At 62.5% G+C, this 15,539-nt stretch overlaps 1 protein-coding gene across 1 annotated transcript; it reads right to left on the bottom strand.

Moving 5' to 3' along the window:
* Positions 1-3,004: 3,004 nt before the first annotated feature.
* On the bottom strand, positions 3,005-4,016 carry LOC138804542 (retinitis pigmentosa 1-like 1 protein). The gene is made up of 2 exons (XM_069988880.1): positions 3,614-4,016; positions 3,005-3,528 (listed from the first exon to the last, which is right to left on the bottom strand). Exons 1-2 carry the CDS (start codon positions 4,014-4,016, stop codon positions 3,005-3,007), a joined length of 927 nt encoding a protein of 308 aa, XP_069844981.1.
* Between the last annotated feature and the right edge of the window lie 11,523 nt (positions 4,017-15,539).

Raw genomic sequence — 15,539 nt, forward strand, 5'->3', positions numbered from 1 at the left:
CCTCCTTCGGGGGGAAGAATTTTCTCTTAACAGCAGAGCGGAACCAGACCGTGGCCTCTCACACCTGACCATGACCAGAAAGGCTGCCAAGGAAAGCAGTCCTGCTTATTCTTTGAAACTTAACCGCATTTGAATACAATATTCACCCTAGATTTCACTCCAGGCCCAGACGACAGGCAGGAAATTTCAACCTAAGTTGAAACATTCAGACGAAAGAAGGCGGGGAAAAAAAAAGCCGGGTGCTGGTGCTAACACCTGTAATCCCTGCGACTGGTGGCTGAGGGCTGTGCAGGGGTAAGCCTGGCCTCGAGGTGTCAGCTGTGTCCCTATTCCCTCCCCTTTTACGACCCCGTGTGACGCTACCTCTGGTTTGTCTGTCCCTCCATCCGTGGGCCTTGGGTGGCCTCCACCTCTGGGCGGTGGTGGCCATGGGGTGCACATATCTCCTAGAGACCCTCCCGGCCTTGTTTCCCGGGGTCTTCACCCACGAGTGACTCCATCTACACGTCCCACTGGACTTCAAGCACCTCGCCCTCTTCCCAGGCGTCCAGACCCCAGGGGCCCTGGCAGGCCGGTCCACCGGGGGGCGCTCCTGGGGGCCGGGGGGCGCTCCTGGGGGCCGGGGGGCGCTCCTGGGGGCCGGGGGTCCTGTTTTCCCCCTCCCCAGCCCCCGGGTCTCCGTCCTGTGGCTTGGTGGCACCTGCGGGCATTTTGTTAACTTCGAGGCTTCCTCTATCCTGGGGGGGATGCGCCCGGCCTCCTGGGATCGTGAGGAGATCTGGTGGACAGCAGGACACCCCTCCGGGCGGAGGCTGCGCAGACCCCCCCCCTCTGCAGCACCGGGGTCCATGGGGCTGGCAGGTGGGGCGGGAGGGTGGCTTGAGCCCAGGAGTTAGACCCATCTCAACACCTGGCGTTTCTGCCATCCCATGGAGCACCTGTACTTAGTAGCCATAAAAGCCCCTGCCAGTGTGGCCAGCCGGCCGCCAGTCACCCGCAACCCCTCCCCTCTGCCCTCCCAGGACCCCCAATACTCTGTCCACACACACCCTGCCCCCCCCACCTCTGACTGCCTTAGCTGCTGTCCAGAGAAAAGGCTGCCCTCCGTCCACCCAAGGCACCTCGGGGGGTGCCGGGGGCCTTGCCCGGGGCTCTCCAGTGTGAAGCTGGAGGGCTGGGGGGGAGGGGGTCCAGGAGGTCCTGATCCTTTCCTTGTTACCAGAGAGGCATTTCCAGACTCGTCATTAAAACCCCACCAGGGAGGGAACTCCTGGGACTGTAAGAAAACCTGACCTAAGGCTCAGGTTACCTGCGGGATCCAGGCTCAGGTTAGATCCAGGCTCAGGTTACCTGCGGGATCCAGGCTCAGGCTACCCATGGGATCCAGGCTCAGGTTACCTGCAGGATCCAGGCTCAGGTTAGATCCAGGCTCAGGTTACCTGCGGGATCCAGGCTCAGGTTAGATCCAGGCTCAGGTTACCCACAAGATCCAGGTCCAGGCTCAGGTTAGATCCAGGCTCCAGTTAGATGCAGGCTCAGGTTACCCACGGGATCCAGGCTCAGGTTACCCACGGGATCCAGGCTCAGGTTACCCACAAGATCCAGGTCCAGGCTCAGGTTACCTGCGGGATCCAGGCTCCGGTTACCTGCAGGATCCAGGCTCCGGCCGTTTCTGGCAGTTTCTGAACCCCACATGCCCGGCCGGGCTCTCCGAGCCGCCTGCCTGCTGACCACGGTTCAGACCTGGGAAGGAGACGCCGACAGGCAGCTGCTGCTGGGGCCGCGCCCCCGCGGGGGCTCTGCGACGACAACAACAATAATAACAATCAGAGTCCGCCGGGCGGGAGGCTGAGCTCCGAGGACGGCGGTTCGAGGCCAGCCCGGGCAGGAACGTCCCCGGAACCCCGGCCGTGGCGCCTGGCTCGGGCGGTGGAGCGCCCGCCTTGAGCCCAGGCCGCTCTGCCAGGTGCGCGTGCGCCACAGGTCGCGGGACGGCGCCTGAGCGGGGGCGGGGCCTGGGCGGAGGGGCGGGGCTTTGCCGGAGGGGCGGGCCTGGAAGGACGGGGCGGGGCCTAGGTGGAGGGACAGCACCCTGGGGTGGAGCTGGGGGAGGAGTCTGGAGGGGGCAGGGCAGGCCTGAGGGACAGGATCCCAGGGCCGGACTTGGGGGCGGGGTCTGGCGGACAGGGGCGGGGCAGAGGGCGGGGCCGCGGTGGAGGGAGAGATCCCAGGGCCGGACTTGGGGGCGGGGTCTGGCGGTCGGGGGCGGGGTCGGGGTGTGGCCTAGACGGAGGGACGGATCCCGGGGCGGGCTGAGGGGCGGGGTCAGGCTGAGGGGCGGGGCCGGGGTGTGGCCTAGACGGAGGGACGGATCCCGGGGCGGGCTGAGGGGCGGGGTCAGGCTGAGGGGCGGGGTCAGGCTGAGGGGCGGGGCCGGGGTGTGGCCTAGACGGAGGGCCGGATCCCGGGGCGGGCTGAGGGGCGGGGTCAGGCTGAGGGGCGGGGCCTGGGTGTGGCCTAGACGGAGGGCCGGATCCCGGGGCGGGCTGAGGGGCGGGGTCAGGCTGAGGGGCGGGGCCGGGGCTGAGGGGCGGGGCCCCGCACTGAGGCCGCGGCCCCTCACTGAGGTCCGCGCCCGCCGCCAACTTGGGCGGAAACTTGATTCCCGCGCAGCCCGAGCCCGGCGCGCGGTTCTCCCGCTGGGCCCCGAGCTCCCGGGCCCCCGGCCTCCCGGAGAGGGGCGCGCGCCCCGGCCCACACACAGGTAAGCGCCGCGGGGCGGCCGGGCCCGGGCGGCGGAGGGGGGCGGGGACGCAGCTGGGCCGCGGGCTCCAGCGCCCGGCCCGACGTCCCGCGGGGTCCGCGCCGCGGCCAGGGACCCGCCCGGACGGCGGCGGCGCCGAGCCCGGGACGGCGGCGGGTCACCGCGCCTCAGGGCTCCAGGGTCACCGCGCCTCAGGGCTCCAGGGTCACCGCGCCTCAGGGCTCCAGGGTCACCTCGCATTCAAGTGTCCGCGCCCTCGGGGTCTGGGGCGTCCACACTCTCAGGGTCTGGGGCGTCCACACTCTCAGGGTCTGGGGCGTCCACACTCTCAGGGTCTGGGGTGTCCGTACTCTCGGGGTCTGGGGTGTCTGCGTCCTCGGGGTCTGGGTGTCCGTGCCCTCGGGGTCTGGGTGTCCGTGCCCTCGGGGTCTGGGGCGTCCACACTCTCAGGGTCTGGGTGTCCGTGCCCTCGGGGTCTGGGGTGTCCGCGCCCTCGGAGTCTGGGGTATCCGCGCCCTCGGGGTCTGGGGTATCCGCGCCCTCGGGGTCTGGGGTATCCGCGCCCTCGGGGTCTGGGGTATCCGCGCCCTCGGGGTCTGGGGTGTCCGCGCCCTCGGAGTCTGGGGTGTCCGCGCCCTCGGGGTCTGGGGTATCCGCGCCCTCGGGGTCTGGGGTATCCGCGCCCTCGGGGTCTGGGGTATCCGCGCCCTCGGGGTCTGGGGTGTCCGTGCCCTCGGGGTCTGGGGTGTCCACGCTCTCGGGGTCTGGGTGTCCGCGTCCTCGGGGTCCGGGGTGTCCGTGCCCTCGGGGTCTGGGGTGTCTGCGTCCTCGGGGTCTGGGTGTCCGTGCCCTCGGGGTCTGGGGTATCCGCGCCCTCGGGGTCTGGGGTGTCCGCGCCCTCGGGGTCTGGGGTGTCCGCACTCTCGGGGTCCGGGGTGTCCACACTCTCGAAGTCTGGGGTGTCCGCGCCCTCGGAGTCTGGGGTATCCGCGCCCTCGGGGTCTGGGGTATCCGCGCCCTCGGGGTCTGGGGTGTCCGTGCCCTCGGGGTCTGGGTGTCCGTGCCCTCGGGGTCTGGGGTGTCCACGCTCTCGGGTCTGGGTGTCCGCGTCCTCGGGGTCTGGGGTGTCCGTGCCCTCGGGGTCTGGGTGTCCGTGCCCTCGGGGTCTGGGGTGTCCACGCTCTCGGGGTCTGGGTGTCCGCGTCCTCGGGGTCTGGGGTGTCCGTGCCCTTGGAGTCTGGGGTGTCCGCATCCTCGGGTGTCCGTGTCACGTCCGCCCCCCTCCGCAGATCCACCAGCGGGCGTGGGAGGGGGTCAGGGCCTCGCTCACCGGCCTCTCCTGTCCCTGGCCGGGAGGATTTCAGCAACTGCCGCCCCCCAGGTTCCCAGCCACCCCCAAAATGGCTGTGGTTGCCACCCAGCCAGGCCCCTGCGGTCAGGGCCAGGCCACCGCTGGCTGGGGTGGGGGGACTCCCTTCTGGGCTGGCCCCCGACGCCCCTGGATGAAGGCCACCCGGCCACCCCGGAGACGGGGCTCACAGAGGCTCAGCCGCAGGTGCCAGCCCTCCACCCACACCCACACCCCCCTCCACGCCCCACACCCGTCCCGGCTACCCACAAGCCCTGAGCCCCCCGTCCGATTCGTGGTGGAAGGCCGGGGACTGGTTTTCCTTCAAATTCGTGTCTGTTGGATTTTGGACACAGACCGTGTGTCGCTGCATCAGCAAGGAGGGGGGGCAAGGGGGGGCCAAGCCGAGCGAGACCTCCCCGGGGCCCTGCGGCAGTCGGGGGGTTCCTCGTGGGCACTGGCAGGAGGCTTTGGAGGCTCTGGGGGAAGAGGGGCCCAGGGAGGAAGGGGCCTGGAAGTCCCAAAGGACGGCTGTGAAGGCCTGGGCGCTGTCCCTCAGCTCTTCAGCTCAAGGCGGGTGCTCTACCACTTCCGGCTCTTTCTACTTATGTGGTGCTGAGGAATCGAACCCAGGGCCTCGTGCATGTGAGGCGAGCACTCTACCACTGAGCCACCTTCCCACCCACCTTTTCTCTCTTAAATGACAAAGAGCCAGGCATCTTGGTGACTGACCCCTGACATCCCACCACTCAGGAGGCTGAGATCTGAGGACCTCGGCTCAAAGCCAGCCCGGGCAGGAAAGTCCGTGAGGCTCTGATCTCCCAGGAACCCCCTAAAAGCCAGAAGCGGAGCTGTGGCTCCAGTGGTAGAGCGCCTTGAGTGAAAAAAGCTCAGGGACAACTGGTGTGCACACACACACACACACACACACACACACACACACACACACACACACACGGAGGACGCAACACACTCTGTCATCCTGGAAACAGCTCCAGTTCATTTCCTGCTTTCCCAGGCTCTGTGTATGTGCTGAAGGTGTGTAAGGTTGTGTGTGTGTGTGTGTGTGTGTGTGTGTGTGTGTGTGTGTGTGTGTGTGTGTGTGGTCCTGTATCAGTCCTGTGGTGACGAGGGAGGAATATTTCCCAACACTAGTGGGCTTTGGAAGGTTGTGTGGTTTGCTGGGATGAGCTGACCTTACTTCTAGAACAGTCCCGGCGCCTTGTGCTCGCCGCACCCAGCATCCGAGGTGGTGTGGTGGGGACGCGTCCGGTGCTGAGACAATCCTTCTTCCTCTCAGAGGAAGACGCCCGTGGGAACAGAAAGCTTTGTGTGGATCTGGGCACCAGTGGCCCACGCCTGCCATCCCAGCTGCTCAGGAGGCGGAGGTCTGAGGATGGAGGTTCAAAGCCAGCCCAGGCAGGAATGACATGAGACTATCTTCAGTGAACCACCAAAAAACTGGGAGTGAAGCTGTGGCTCAAGTGGTAGAGCACCAACCTTGAGCAAACCAAAAAAGCTCAGGGACAGCGCTCAGGCCCTGAGCTCAAGTCCCAGGACTTTTCCTTCCACAGAGCACACCACAGGGCAGGCTGGGCCACCCCTGGGTGGCTGTTTACCTGGCTAAATTTAAACACCTGCCCCGTGCGGCCCGGCCTGACCTGGGGGCTGGCGGCTGCCTGGGCTCGGGTCCCGCCGCCCGCCGGGACCCGCCTGTCTCTCGGGGCAGCGCCGGACCCTCTTCTGTGGTCTCCCCGCTCCCTGGGCCCGGCCCCTTCCTTCATGGTCGCTTGGGTCCTGGCTCCGAGTCCAGTCCTCAGGGATTCCAGATGCCACGCACGAGACCCACCAGCATGGGTCCCTCCTGTCTGCACCTGGGGTCCACTGAGGCTGGCGGCCCAGGCTGGCGGGAGGGTGGGGACAGGGCGGGCAGGGGCCGGTGCTGGGGGGGGGGCTCAGGTGGGACTCCGCGTCTCACGGCGGGCCTGGGGAGGGGGTGCCCACATCCCCGCCCCCGGCCTGTCTCCCCTGGGTCCCCACGGGTGCAGCATCCCGCATGGAGATGCTGGAGCTGTCACCTGTGAAGAGTCCAAAGAGGACTGAGGCGGCCTGGAAATGATAGCCAGGCTTGAAGCTGGAAAGGGCAGGTGGCCTTTTCTAGAAAGTTCTCTCCCACCCCTCCCCCCCCACAGACACTTTTGAGTTATCTGGAGATGGCAGTTGTTGGATTTGCTGGGTCCTGAGGAGAAGGGAGGGGAGGGGAGGGGAGGGAGGGGAAGAGGCAAATGCGGAACACCGAGACATCTGGAAAGCTGCAGGCACAGCACCGCACGCGGGCCGGCGGGCAGACGCCCCGGCCTCCACCCGCCAGCCTCCGGCCTCCAGCCTCTCCAGTCAGCGCAGCTTACGGTGCTTCACCCCTTCCTGCCCCTGTGCGCTCTCTCGCAGGATTTTTCCTTGGTGGCGATGGAGACCTGCACCCCTCCGGAGACTTGGTATAGCAGTTTGGAAGGAGGAGGGGATGGTTGGACGGGGCAGCGGCCGGGGGGGAGGGGAGGGTAAGGCCTCCGACCCCGGGGGACAGGAGCCAGCCCCCACATCCTTGGGGAGTGAACCCCAGCACAGGTCAGCTGTGTGGCCTTTTCTTTTTCTCCAGTTGTGGGGCTTGAAGTCAGGGCCTGGGCGCTGTCTGTCCCTGAGCTTCTTTTCTTACTGAAGACTAGCGCTCTACCACTTGAGCCACGGACCCACCTTTTTTTTTTTTTTTTTAGTAGTTCACTGGAGATCAAAGTCTCACGGACTTTCCTGCCCGGGCTGGCTTTGAACTGGGATCCTCAGATCTCAGCCTCCCGAGTAGCTGGGATGACAGGCGGGAGCCATCGGCGCCCGGTGAGGACTTAGCTTTATAATGAAGTGTGCTCGTGGCTGCAGGTTTGAGGACCAACGTCCTTCTGGAAAATTCTTCCAGTGCGTGCATTTAGGACGTGACTTTCTCAGCCATGCCGCTGTGGGCCAGGAAAGGGCTGGATCGTGGGCCTCCTCTGTCCAGGCCGCTACGCGCACGCCGACCTTTCTCCTTCGCTCTTCCCGGTGTGCCTCGTTCCAAAACTACAGAGGTAGCACTTCAAAATGCCAAGATGCACCAGGCGCCGGCGCTCACGCCTGTCATCCCAGCTCCTCAGGAGGCTGAGAGCTGAGGATCCAGGTTTGAAGCCAGCCCGGGCAGACAGATACATGAGACCCTTATCTCACATGAATCGGCAGAAACCCAGAAGTGGGGCTGTGGCTCGAGGTGTAGAGCTCCAGCCTTGAGTGGAAAAGCTCAGGGAGAGGGCAGGCCTCTGACCCCCCCCCACACACACCCCGCGCAGGAGGGAGTCTGGGTTTTATCTTGCGCGTGCGTGTGCACGTGTGTGCACTGGAGATCACGCTGACCCTGCCCCGTGCACGCTGCGCTGTCAGGGACCGGACTCCATCGAGGGTTTATGAGCTTCTCAGCCTCCACCCCCCGGCTTCCAAACTGCACTGCTGTGTGGGGAGCTGGTGAGGAAGGGGGGGTGAGGCCCCCCCACACACACACACCGGGTCCCCGCGGGTTCCATGACAACCATGGCGTTGGGGAACGGCAGGCCCCGATCCCGGATCCCAGCTGTCAGGGAGAGGAATGAACTGGGCCCCAGCCCGGCCCAGCCCTGCCCAGTCCAGCTCGGCCCGGCACAGCCCGATCTGGCCGCATCTTTTTCCAGGCCCATGTTTGCCCTGGATCTCAGCCTTGAGCTTCACACTTCCTTGTTCCTGAGACTCCTCACGGCTCCCTGCTGCCTCATCAGCCCTTCCTCCCGCGGGGGGTGGGGGGGGAACCCCCAGACACCGGCCCTGCAGAGACACGCCCCTCCAAGGCCTGAGAGACAAAACTGGGGGCCACAGAAGCGGTGCTGAGCCTTCCTCTCTCTCTCCACCCCCCTCCTCTCTGGTGCCAGTCCTGGGTCTTGAACTCAGGGCCTAGCCTCTGGCTCCGAGCTTTCTTTATTCACGTATTGGTGCTCTATCACTCGAGCCACAGCTCCACTTCCAGCTTTTTTGCCAGTTAACTGGAAATAAGGATTTCATGGATTTTCCAGCCCGGGCTGGCTTCGAACCACGATCCTTAGATCTCAGCCTCCTGAGTAGTTAGGATGACAGGCGTGAGCCGCCAGAGCCCAGCCCTCTTGTCTGTGTGTACAGATCTGACCCCCAGGGAGACACGGAAATGGGGTGTTTGGACAAACTGCAGGGGTTCTGGGCACTGGATTGTGTGGGCATTTTATGATGGATAACTTGACACTGATATACCAAACTTTCTTATACTCGGATTCCAACCTCCGCAGCATAGAACTGAACTGGTAGGCCTTGACGCTGGCTTAGAATTAAAACAACAACAACCAAACCCCCAAACACCAGGCGAGCTGCTGTGATTGAAAATGGGGGGAAGGGCTCGGAATCAGGGAGCGGAGCCTGTCCAGCTGTGTGACGCAGCCAGCTGGCCCAACCTCTCTGTGGGCCTGTCCAGTGGATCCGTCGGGCCGGGCGTGGCTTTCCTGGCTGTGTTGGTTAGGGTTTGGGAGACGGGGTCTGTTGGTGTAGCTCGGGCTGGTCTCAAGTGTGTGATTTTCCTGTGGGTATCATCTTGTATAGTGTGGGGCAAAGGGATGTTGGTTGGTTGTGTGGTTGTGTGTGTGTGTGTGTGTGTGTGTGTGTGTGTGTGTGTGTGTGTGTGTGTGTGTGTGTGTGCCAGTAACTGGGGATTGAACTCAAAGCTTGAGCATTGTCTTTTAGCTTTTCCACTCAGGATTGGTGCTCTACCCCTTGAACCACAGCTCCACTTTGGCTTTTTCCTGGTTCATTGGAGATGAGAGTCTCACTGAATTTCCTTGCCTGGCTGGCTTTGAACCACGATCCTCAGATCTCAGCCTCCTGACTATCTGGATGACAGGTGGGAGCCACCGGCGCCCGCCTCAGAATGGTTTTAAGAAGGGTGAAGCAGTTGAGTAACGGTGGGAAACGGTACGGGGAGGTCCCCTCCGGGGACCCCCTCTGAGGCCTGGGGGTGGCCCAGTGGTGGAGCACAGGCCAGGGTCTGCCAGCCCACGAGTTCTATCCCCAGCATCACACAAACCACTCCGGAAAGCCTCTCCAACACCCGCCCTCGGGAAGCACCGACGGGAGATTTGCACTCAGGACCGAGCTGCCAACGTATTAAATGCCGTGTTCCTGCCTCTGCCGCCAGCTCGCGTGGTTTCTGGGGGGAGACGCAGAGCAGCGAGGTGAAACCTGACCGTGCGGCAGCGGCCTTGGGGGGCGGCGGCCTTGGGGGGCGGCGCAAGGCTGTGCAGAGAGGACTTGGATTTCTTTATGTTTTGGCGCAGCCTGGTGTTCAGTGTGAAATGCGCGCTGACTTTGAACTTTCAGGGCTGATGGTTCCGGAAGGATCTGGGGAATTTGTCATTGCTTCCTTTTTTCTGGGCTTGTACACATACCTCCCTGACCGAGCCCGGGATCTCTTTGTCTCTGTGTTTCTCTGTGTCTCTGTCTCTATGTCTCTTTCTCTGTCTCCATCTCTGTCTCTCTCTGTCTATCTGTCTCTTTCTGCTGTCTGTCTGTCTGTCTCTCTCTCTCTCTCTCTCTCTGCCAGTCTTGGGGTTTGAACTCAGGATCTGGGCACTGTCCCTGAGCTTCTTTTGTTCAAGGCTAGCGCTCTACCAGCTGAGCCACAGCTCCATTTCTGGCTTTTTCTGTGATTAATGGGAGATAAGAGTCTCACAGACTTTCCTGCCCGGGCTGGCTTTGAACCGCAATCCTCAGATCTCAGCCTCCTGAGTAGCCAGGATGACGGGCGTGAGCCACCGGCGCCTGGCCTGGGGTTTCTGTTCCACTTGTGGTTATGAGCACCGCGTGTGTGGGTCTGCGCCCCCTCCCGCTGTCCTCCGCTCTCTCCTGCCCCCCCCCCCCACCGCCCGGCTCCATCTCCACGCCTGGATGTTGAACAGGATGACAGCACTCACCCCTCCCTCCCATTCGTGCACCCTCCCTTCTGCCTCCCCCCAAAAAACAAGTTTTAGCCTGGTGCCGGTGGCTCACGCCTGTCATCCCAACTGCTCAGGAGGCTGAGATCCGAGGATCATGGTTCAAGGCCAGCCCGGGCAGCAAAGGCCGTGAGTCTCTTATCTCCAAGGAACCACCAGAAAACCAGAAGTGGCGCTGTGGCTCAAGTGGTAGAGCACCAGCCTTGAGCTGAAGAGCTGAGGGACAGCGCCCAGGCCCTGAGTTCAAGACCCACGGCCGACAAAATAAAGGGGGTGGGGTCCAAATGGGACCGGATGTGTCTGCCACACTCTCTGGAATCCCCTGGGGAGGGAAGGCCCCAGGGTGGGAAGCAGGGGGTGGGGGTAGGGGGGTGGGGGACATGGGGGGGTCCCCGCCTGCCACCTCCCATTCTTCTCCAGTAATCCCCTAAAAATAATCGCAGACCCAAACCTGCGGCCCCGGCACATTTTCCACTTGATTGGTGGCCTTTGTGCCCGGGAGAGGGTGTGCACACTGGTGTGTGTGCCGGGACCCTGTGTCCAGCTGGGGTTTTCCCATCAAAAGGGGATTTTAGTAAAACTATTATGGGGCTTAGGGGAGAAAAGCCACTGAAGGTGGGGGTGGGGGGGCCAGGGGGGGCGAGGTGGGGGCCGGAGCCCCATGGACGGTGGGCAGCCCGCAGCCTGCTCCCAGGAACCTGAGTTCAAGGCTCAGTACCAGACTGGCCTGGTCCCGGCCCTGGCCCTCCCCTCCCTAGCCCTTCTTTAGTGTGTGTGCCCATTCTGGGACTTGAACTCACGGCCTGGGCGCTGTCCCTGAGCTTTTGTTTTTGTTTTTGTTTTTTTTTGGCTCAAGGCTGGTGCTCTATCACTTGAGCCACACCTCGGCTTCTGGCTTTTTGATGGTTCATTGGAGATAAGAGTCTCACGGACTTTCCTGCCTGGGCTGGCTTTGAACCGCGATCCTGATCCTCAGATCTCAGCCTCCTGAGTTGCTAGGATGACAGGCGTGCGTGACAGGCATTCAGCTCCTTTAGATTTTATGACTGGGGGGGGGGGGGGATAAATGTGCTGTACTCCTTTCGTAGTCGTATAAGTAGACACTCCTCAACTTAAAAACCCGTGTGTGTGGAATCTACCTAGTTGTATGTTCTGTGTGACTACGTGTAGTGTAACACAGAATAATATATGCACAGACATCACTGGGTTTTCTCGGGTGGCGTCTGGAATTGCTCATCATGGGCGACGTTCCCTGGGTTCCGGAATCATCTACATGGATGACATAGGCTTCAGGCTCTGCCCTGGGGGTCCCCTGGGCCTGGAGGTCCCCAGTGCCCCAACGCAGAGGCCAGAGAACTCAGGGAGCCCTGTCCCCCATCCTGAAGGAGGTGAGGTCCCCCCTCCAAAGCCGAGGGGAGGGACGCAGAGACCCGGGCCTGGGGCCTCCGCGTCCCGGGCAGCGCTGCCCCCTGCTGCCCATGCAGGGGACTGCAGGCTCCACCTCCTCCCGCAGCAAACACACACCCCGGGCTCTGCCTTGAACCGCGCTTTAGCCACTGCCTCACACCCGACCTGAGCAGCACAGTCACGCCGTCATCCCAGCGACCAGGAGGCTGAGGTCTGAGGAGCGGGGTTGGAAGCCAGCCCGGGCAGGGAAGTCCAGGAGACTCTGATCTCCCATGAACCACCGAGAAGCCAGAAGTGGAGCTGCGCGGCTCAGGTGGTAGAGCCCCACACTCGAGTGTAAAAAGCTCAGGGACAGCGCCCAGGCCCCGAGTTCAAGCCCCACCACTGACAAAACCAAAACCACAACCAACCCACCTTGCCCGGAGCTGTCAGGATGGACGTAGCCGTGACCATAAACAACGTGGGGGCTAGTGGGGGGCTCTCCTCGGGTTTTGTCAGCACAGATGTGCCCCCCCCCCCCCGCTTACCCGCCCCCCCCCCGGCCTTTGGGGTGAGAAAACCGGCGTCTCCTGAGCCAGCACCGACTGAACAGCTCCATTCGACCTCGGACAATGACTCTGACTTCCTACCCGGCCCGGACGCGGGCGTCAGGGCCCCTGGCGTGGGCGCTGTGCCGGGCTGCGGCTGGGCAGCAGCGATCTCTGGTCCTGAGGTCCGGCGAGCCTTCCTTCTCCTCGGAAGAGAAGGGGGCCGAGACCCACGGCCGGGTCACTCACCCTAGAATCAGCACTGGGGGTGCTCCCAGCCATGGAACCCCTGTGTAAGAGAGATGGGGCGCAGGGTGGGCAACCCCAGGGGCGGTGGCCCGGACCTGCCCCGCAGTCCAGGCCTGCCCCAGCCCCGGACAGTCTGTCCCAGTTACTGACCATGACTTCCGTGTGTGTGTGTGTGTGTGTGTGTGTGTGTGTGTGTGTGTGTGTGTGTGTGTGTGTGTGTGTGTGTGTGTGTGTGTGTGTGTGTGTGTCCTGGGGCTTGAACTTTCAAGTCCTGTACTTGAGCTTTTGTGTTCAAGGCTGGTGCTCTACCACTTAAGCTACACCTCTACTCCCAGCTTTATTTTTGTCAATCATGGGGCTTTAACTCAGGGCCTGGGCGCTGTCCCTGAGCATCTTTTGCTCAAGGCTAGCTCTCTTGAGCCACAGCGCCACTTCCGGTTTCCTGGTGGTTTATTGGAGATCAGAGTCTCACGGGCTTTTCTGCCCAGGCTGGCTCTGAACCACGATCCTCAGGTCTCAGCCTCCTGAGTAGCTGGGATGACAGGCGGGAGCCACCGGCGCCCTGCTGTTGTTGTTGGTTCACTGGAGATGAGGGTCTTTCAGATGCGCTGTTCCTGGGCTGGCTTTGAACTGAGAGCCTCAGATCTCAGCCTCCTGAGGAGCTGGGATGACAGGTGTACGTGCCGCTGCCCAGGCCCCTTCTCTTTGTGATGGAGACTCCATCCTGTACTTCCCACTGCTGGAACTATGAGGGTCTTTGTAAGCTTTGTTTTGGTCAGTGGTGGGCCCAGAGGCCAGGCCTGGGTCACGCCCAGCCCCTGATGAGTACTTCACCTGAGACGCGGGCATTTCCTCCTTGTCGCTGTCACACACACTTCCCCTCTGCCGGCCAGCCCATCTCCCCTCAGCCCTGGACGGTGACTCTCTACAAGTGCTCCTTACACATTTCTATCTAGCTACTCAGCGAGGTGACCCCGAGGTCCAGCTGGCCTCGAATTCCCCCCACACCCTAAGATTTAGGTCCTGCCCTGCCCTCTACCAAAGGGACAGAATTTAAAAAGAGAAGGCCTTTGATGTTGAGGAAAGAGAACGGAGAGAAGCCCCCCCCAGCCCTCCCTCCCCTCCCCAGCCTTCCCTCCCTCCCCGCCCCCGCCCCAGCCCTCCCTCCCCGCCCAGCAGAAGGCAGGTCCCCCATTGGCTTTGTTGTACAAATCTGATCTCACAAACCAGAGCTTCTTAAGTCTTGCAAACAGGCCTGGTCCCAGGGGCCACAGCCCCCCCCCCCACCTTTCTGTGTGTGCGATGGTACTGGGGCTTGAACCTACGACCTGGGTGCAGTCCCTTGGCTTTTTCACTTGAGGCTGGTGCCCTACCCCTTGGGCCACAGCTCCACGTCCGGCTTTTTGGTTAACCGAGATAAGAATCCCAAGGCCCTTCCTGCCAGGGCTGGCTGTGTGCGAGGCTCTGTCCTGGGGTCTCAGCTTCCTGGGTGGCTGGAATTACAGGCGTGCTGCCCCAAGCGCCCACGAGCCCTGCTTCCCCTCCGCACCTCCTCTGTGGCCCCACCACACCCTAGCCCCCTGCTCCTAGGTGTAGGTAAGGCCGGAAGGGCTTTGTGTACCCCAAGCCCCCCCTGTCCACCCTCTCCTGTGAGGGTCCCCTTCCTGGAGACCAGGCCCCAAACCTGCCCAGGGAGATAGGGAGCTGGACTTCCCCGGTGGACTAGTTAAAATCCTGGCTCCCTCATTGGCTGGGTGACTTAAGGCTGGCTCAACTCCTGAATCCCTCATTGGCTGAATAACAAATAAGGCAGGCTCAACTCCTGGATCCCTCGTTGGCTGGGAGACATAAGGCAGGCTTAAATCTGGCTCCCTCATTGGCTGAATAACATAAGGCAGGGCAGGGTGAACACCTGGCTCCCTCATTGGCTAGGTGACTTAAGGAGGTTTATGCCTTATCTGTGAAATAGACCTGTTTTGCCAAGTTGCTTTTCAGGTTAAAATTGACTAGTGCTGACCCGAGCCCAGTCCTGGACTTCAGCGCAGGGCCTGGGGGTTTCCCTAAGCTGTTACTGCTCAAGGTTGGAGCTACAGCTTTACTTCTAGGCTTCTTTTTCCTTTTCCTGGGGCTTGAACTCAGGGCCTGGACTCTATGGGAGCTCTTGTGCTCCTGGCGAGCACTCTACCGCTCGAGCCACAGGGCCACTTCCGGCTTCCAGATGGTTGGCTGGAGATGAGTTTCAGGGAGGCGGGGTGGTAAGAGCTGCTCAGGAGGCTGAGATCTGGGAATGGCTGCTGGAAGCCAAGCTTGGCCAGGAACAACCGTGGATTTCTTTTTTTAATCTTAAGTGAACCACCAAAAAGCCGAATGTGGAGGTGTGGCTCGGGTGGTAGAGCACAGGAGCTGGGGGACCATGCCCAGGCCCTGAGTTCAAGCTCCAGGTCAGGTTCACATACAAATAAGTCAGGGCAAAAGAAAAAAAGGGGGGGCCAGGAAGGTGGCTCAGTGGTAGAGCGCTTGCCTTGCATGCCTGAGGCCCTGGGTTCAATTCCTCAGCACCACATAAGCAAAAAAGAAAAAAGCCCGAAGTGGCGCTGTGGCTCAAGTGGTAGAGCGCTCGCCTTGAGCTGAAGAGCTGAGGGACAGCACCCAGGCCCAGAGTTCAGGGCCCACGACCGGACCCCAAAAAAAAGAGGGGAGAGGGGGGTGCACAGGTGCTCAATTCAAACCCAGCAATGCTGAGGCTGTGTGTTGGAGCCGTGGTGCACACTGCCAGTCAGATTTTGGGGTGTCGGGTTTTGATGGGTGACTCTGTCTGGCCTTGTGGTCTCGGAGAACAGTGGGCCCAGGAACTGCACCACCAGCTGACTAAGACAGCGAGATAAACGAGCCGGCCCCGAGTGGAAGCGCCTGCTCCTCCTGCGGCCAGCCAGCCGTCCCCGAGGACGGACGGCTCCCCAGGAGCCCCAGGCGGGGCAGATGCCCAGGCCAGCTGCGGGCTCCGGACCCACCGTGGCTTTTGTGAGTCCTGAGAGCTGGGGTCCACCAGGAAAGCCGTGCCCCCTCCCCTCAGCCCCGAAGAGACACACGGGGCGCTCCGCGGTGGGGGCGGTCACCACTCCGCTTTCCCCGCTGTCCGGGGAGGCCACGGGCTGGGGACCCCAGGCTGGAGTGGCCGTACC

Source organism: Dipodomys merriami, unplaced genomic scaffold (genome assembly GCF_024711535.1).
Source record: "Dipodomys merriami isolate MVZ:Mamm:240054 unplaced genomic scaffold, mDipMer1.0.p SCAF_368, whole genome shotgun sequence".
NCBI classification, from domain to species: Eukaryota; Metazoa; Chordata; class Mammalia; order Rodentia; family Heteromyidae; genus Dipodomys; species Dipodomys merriami.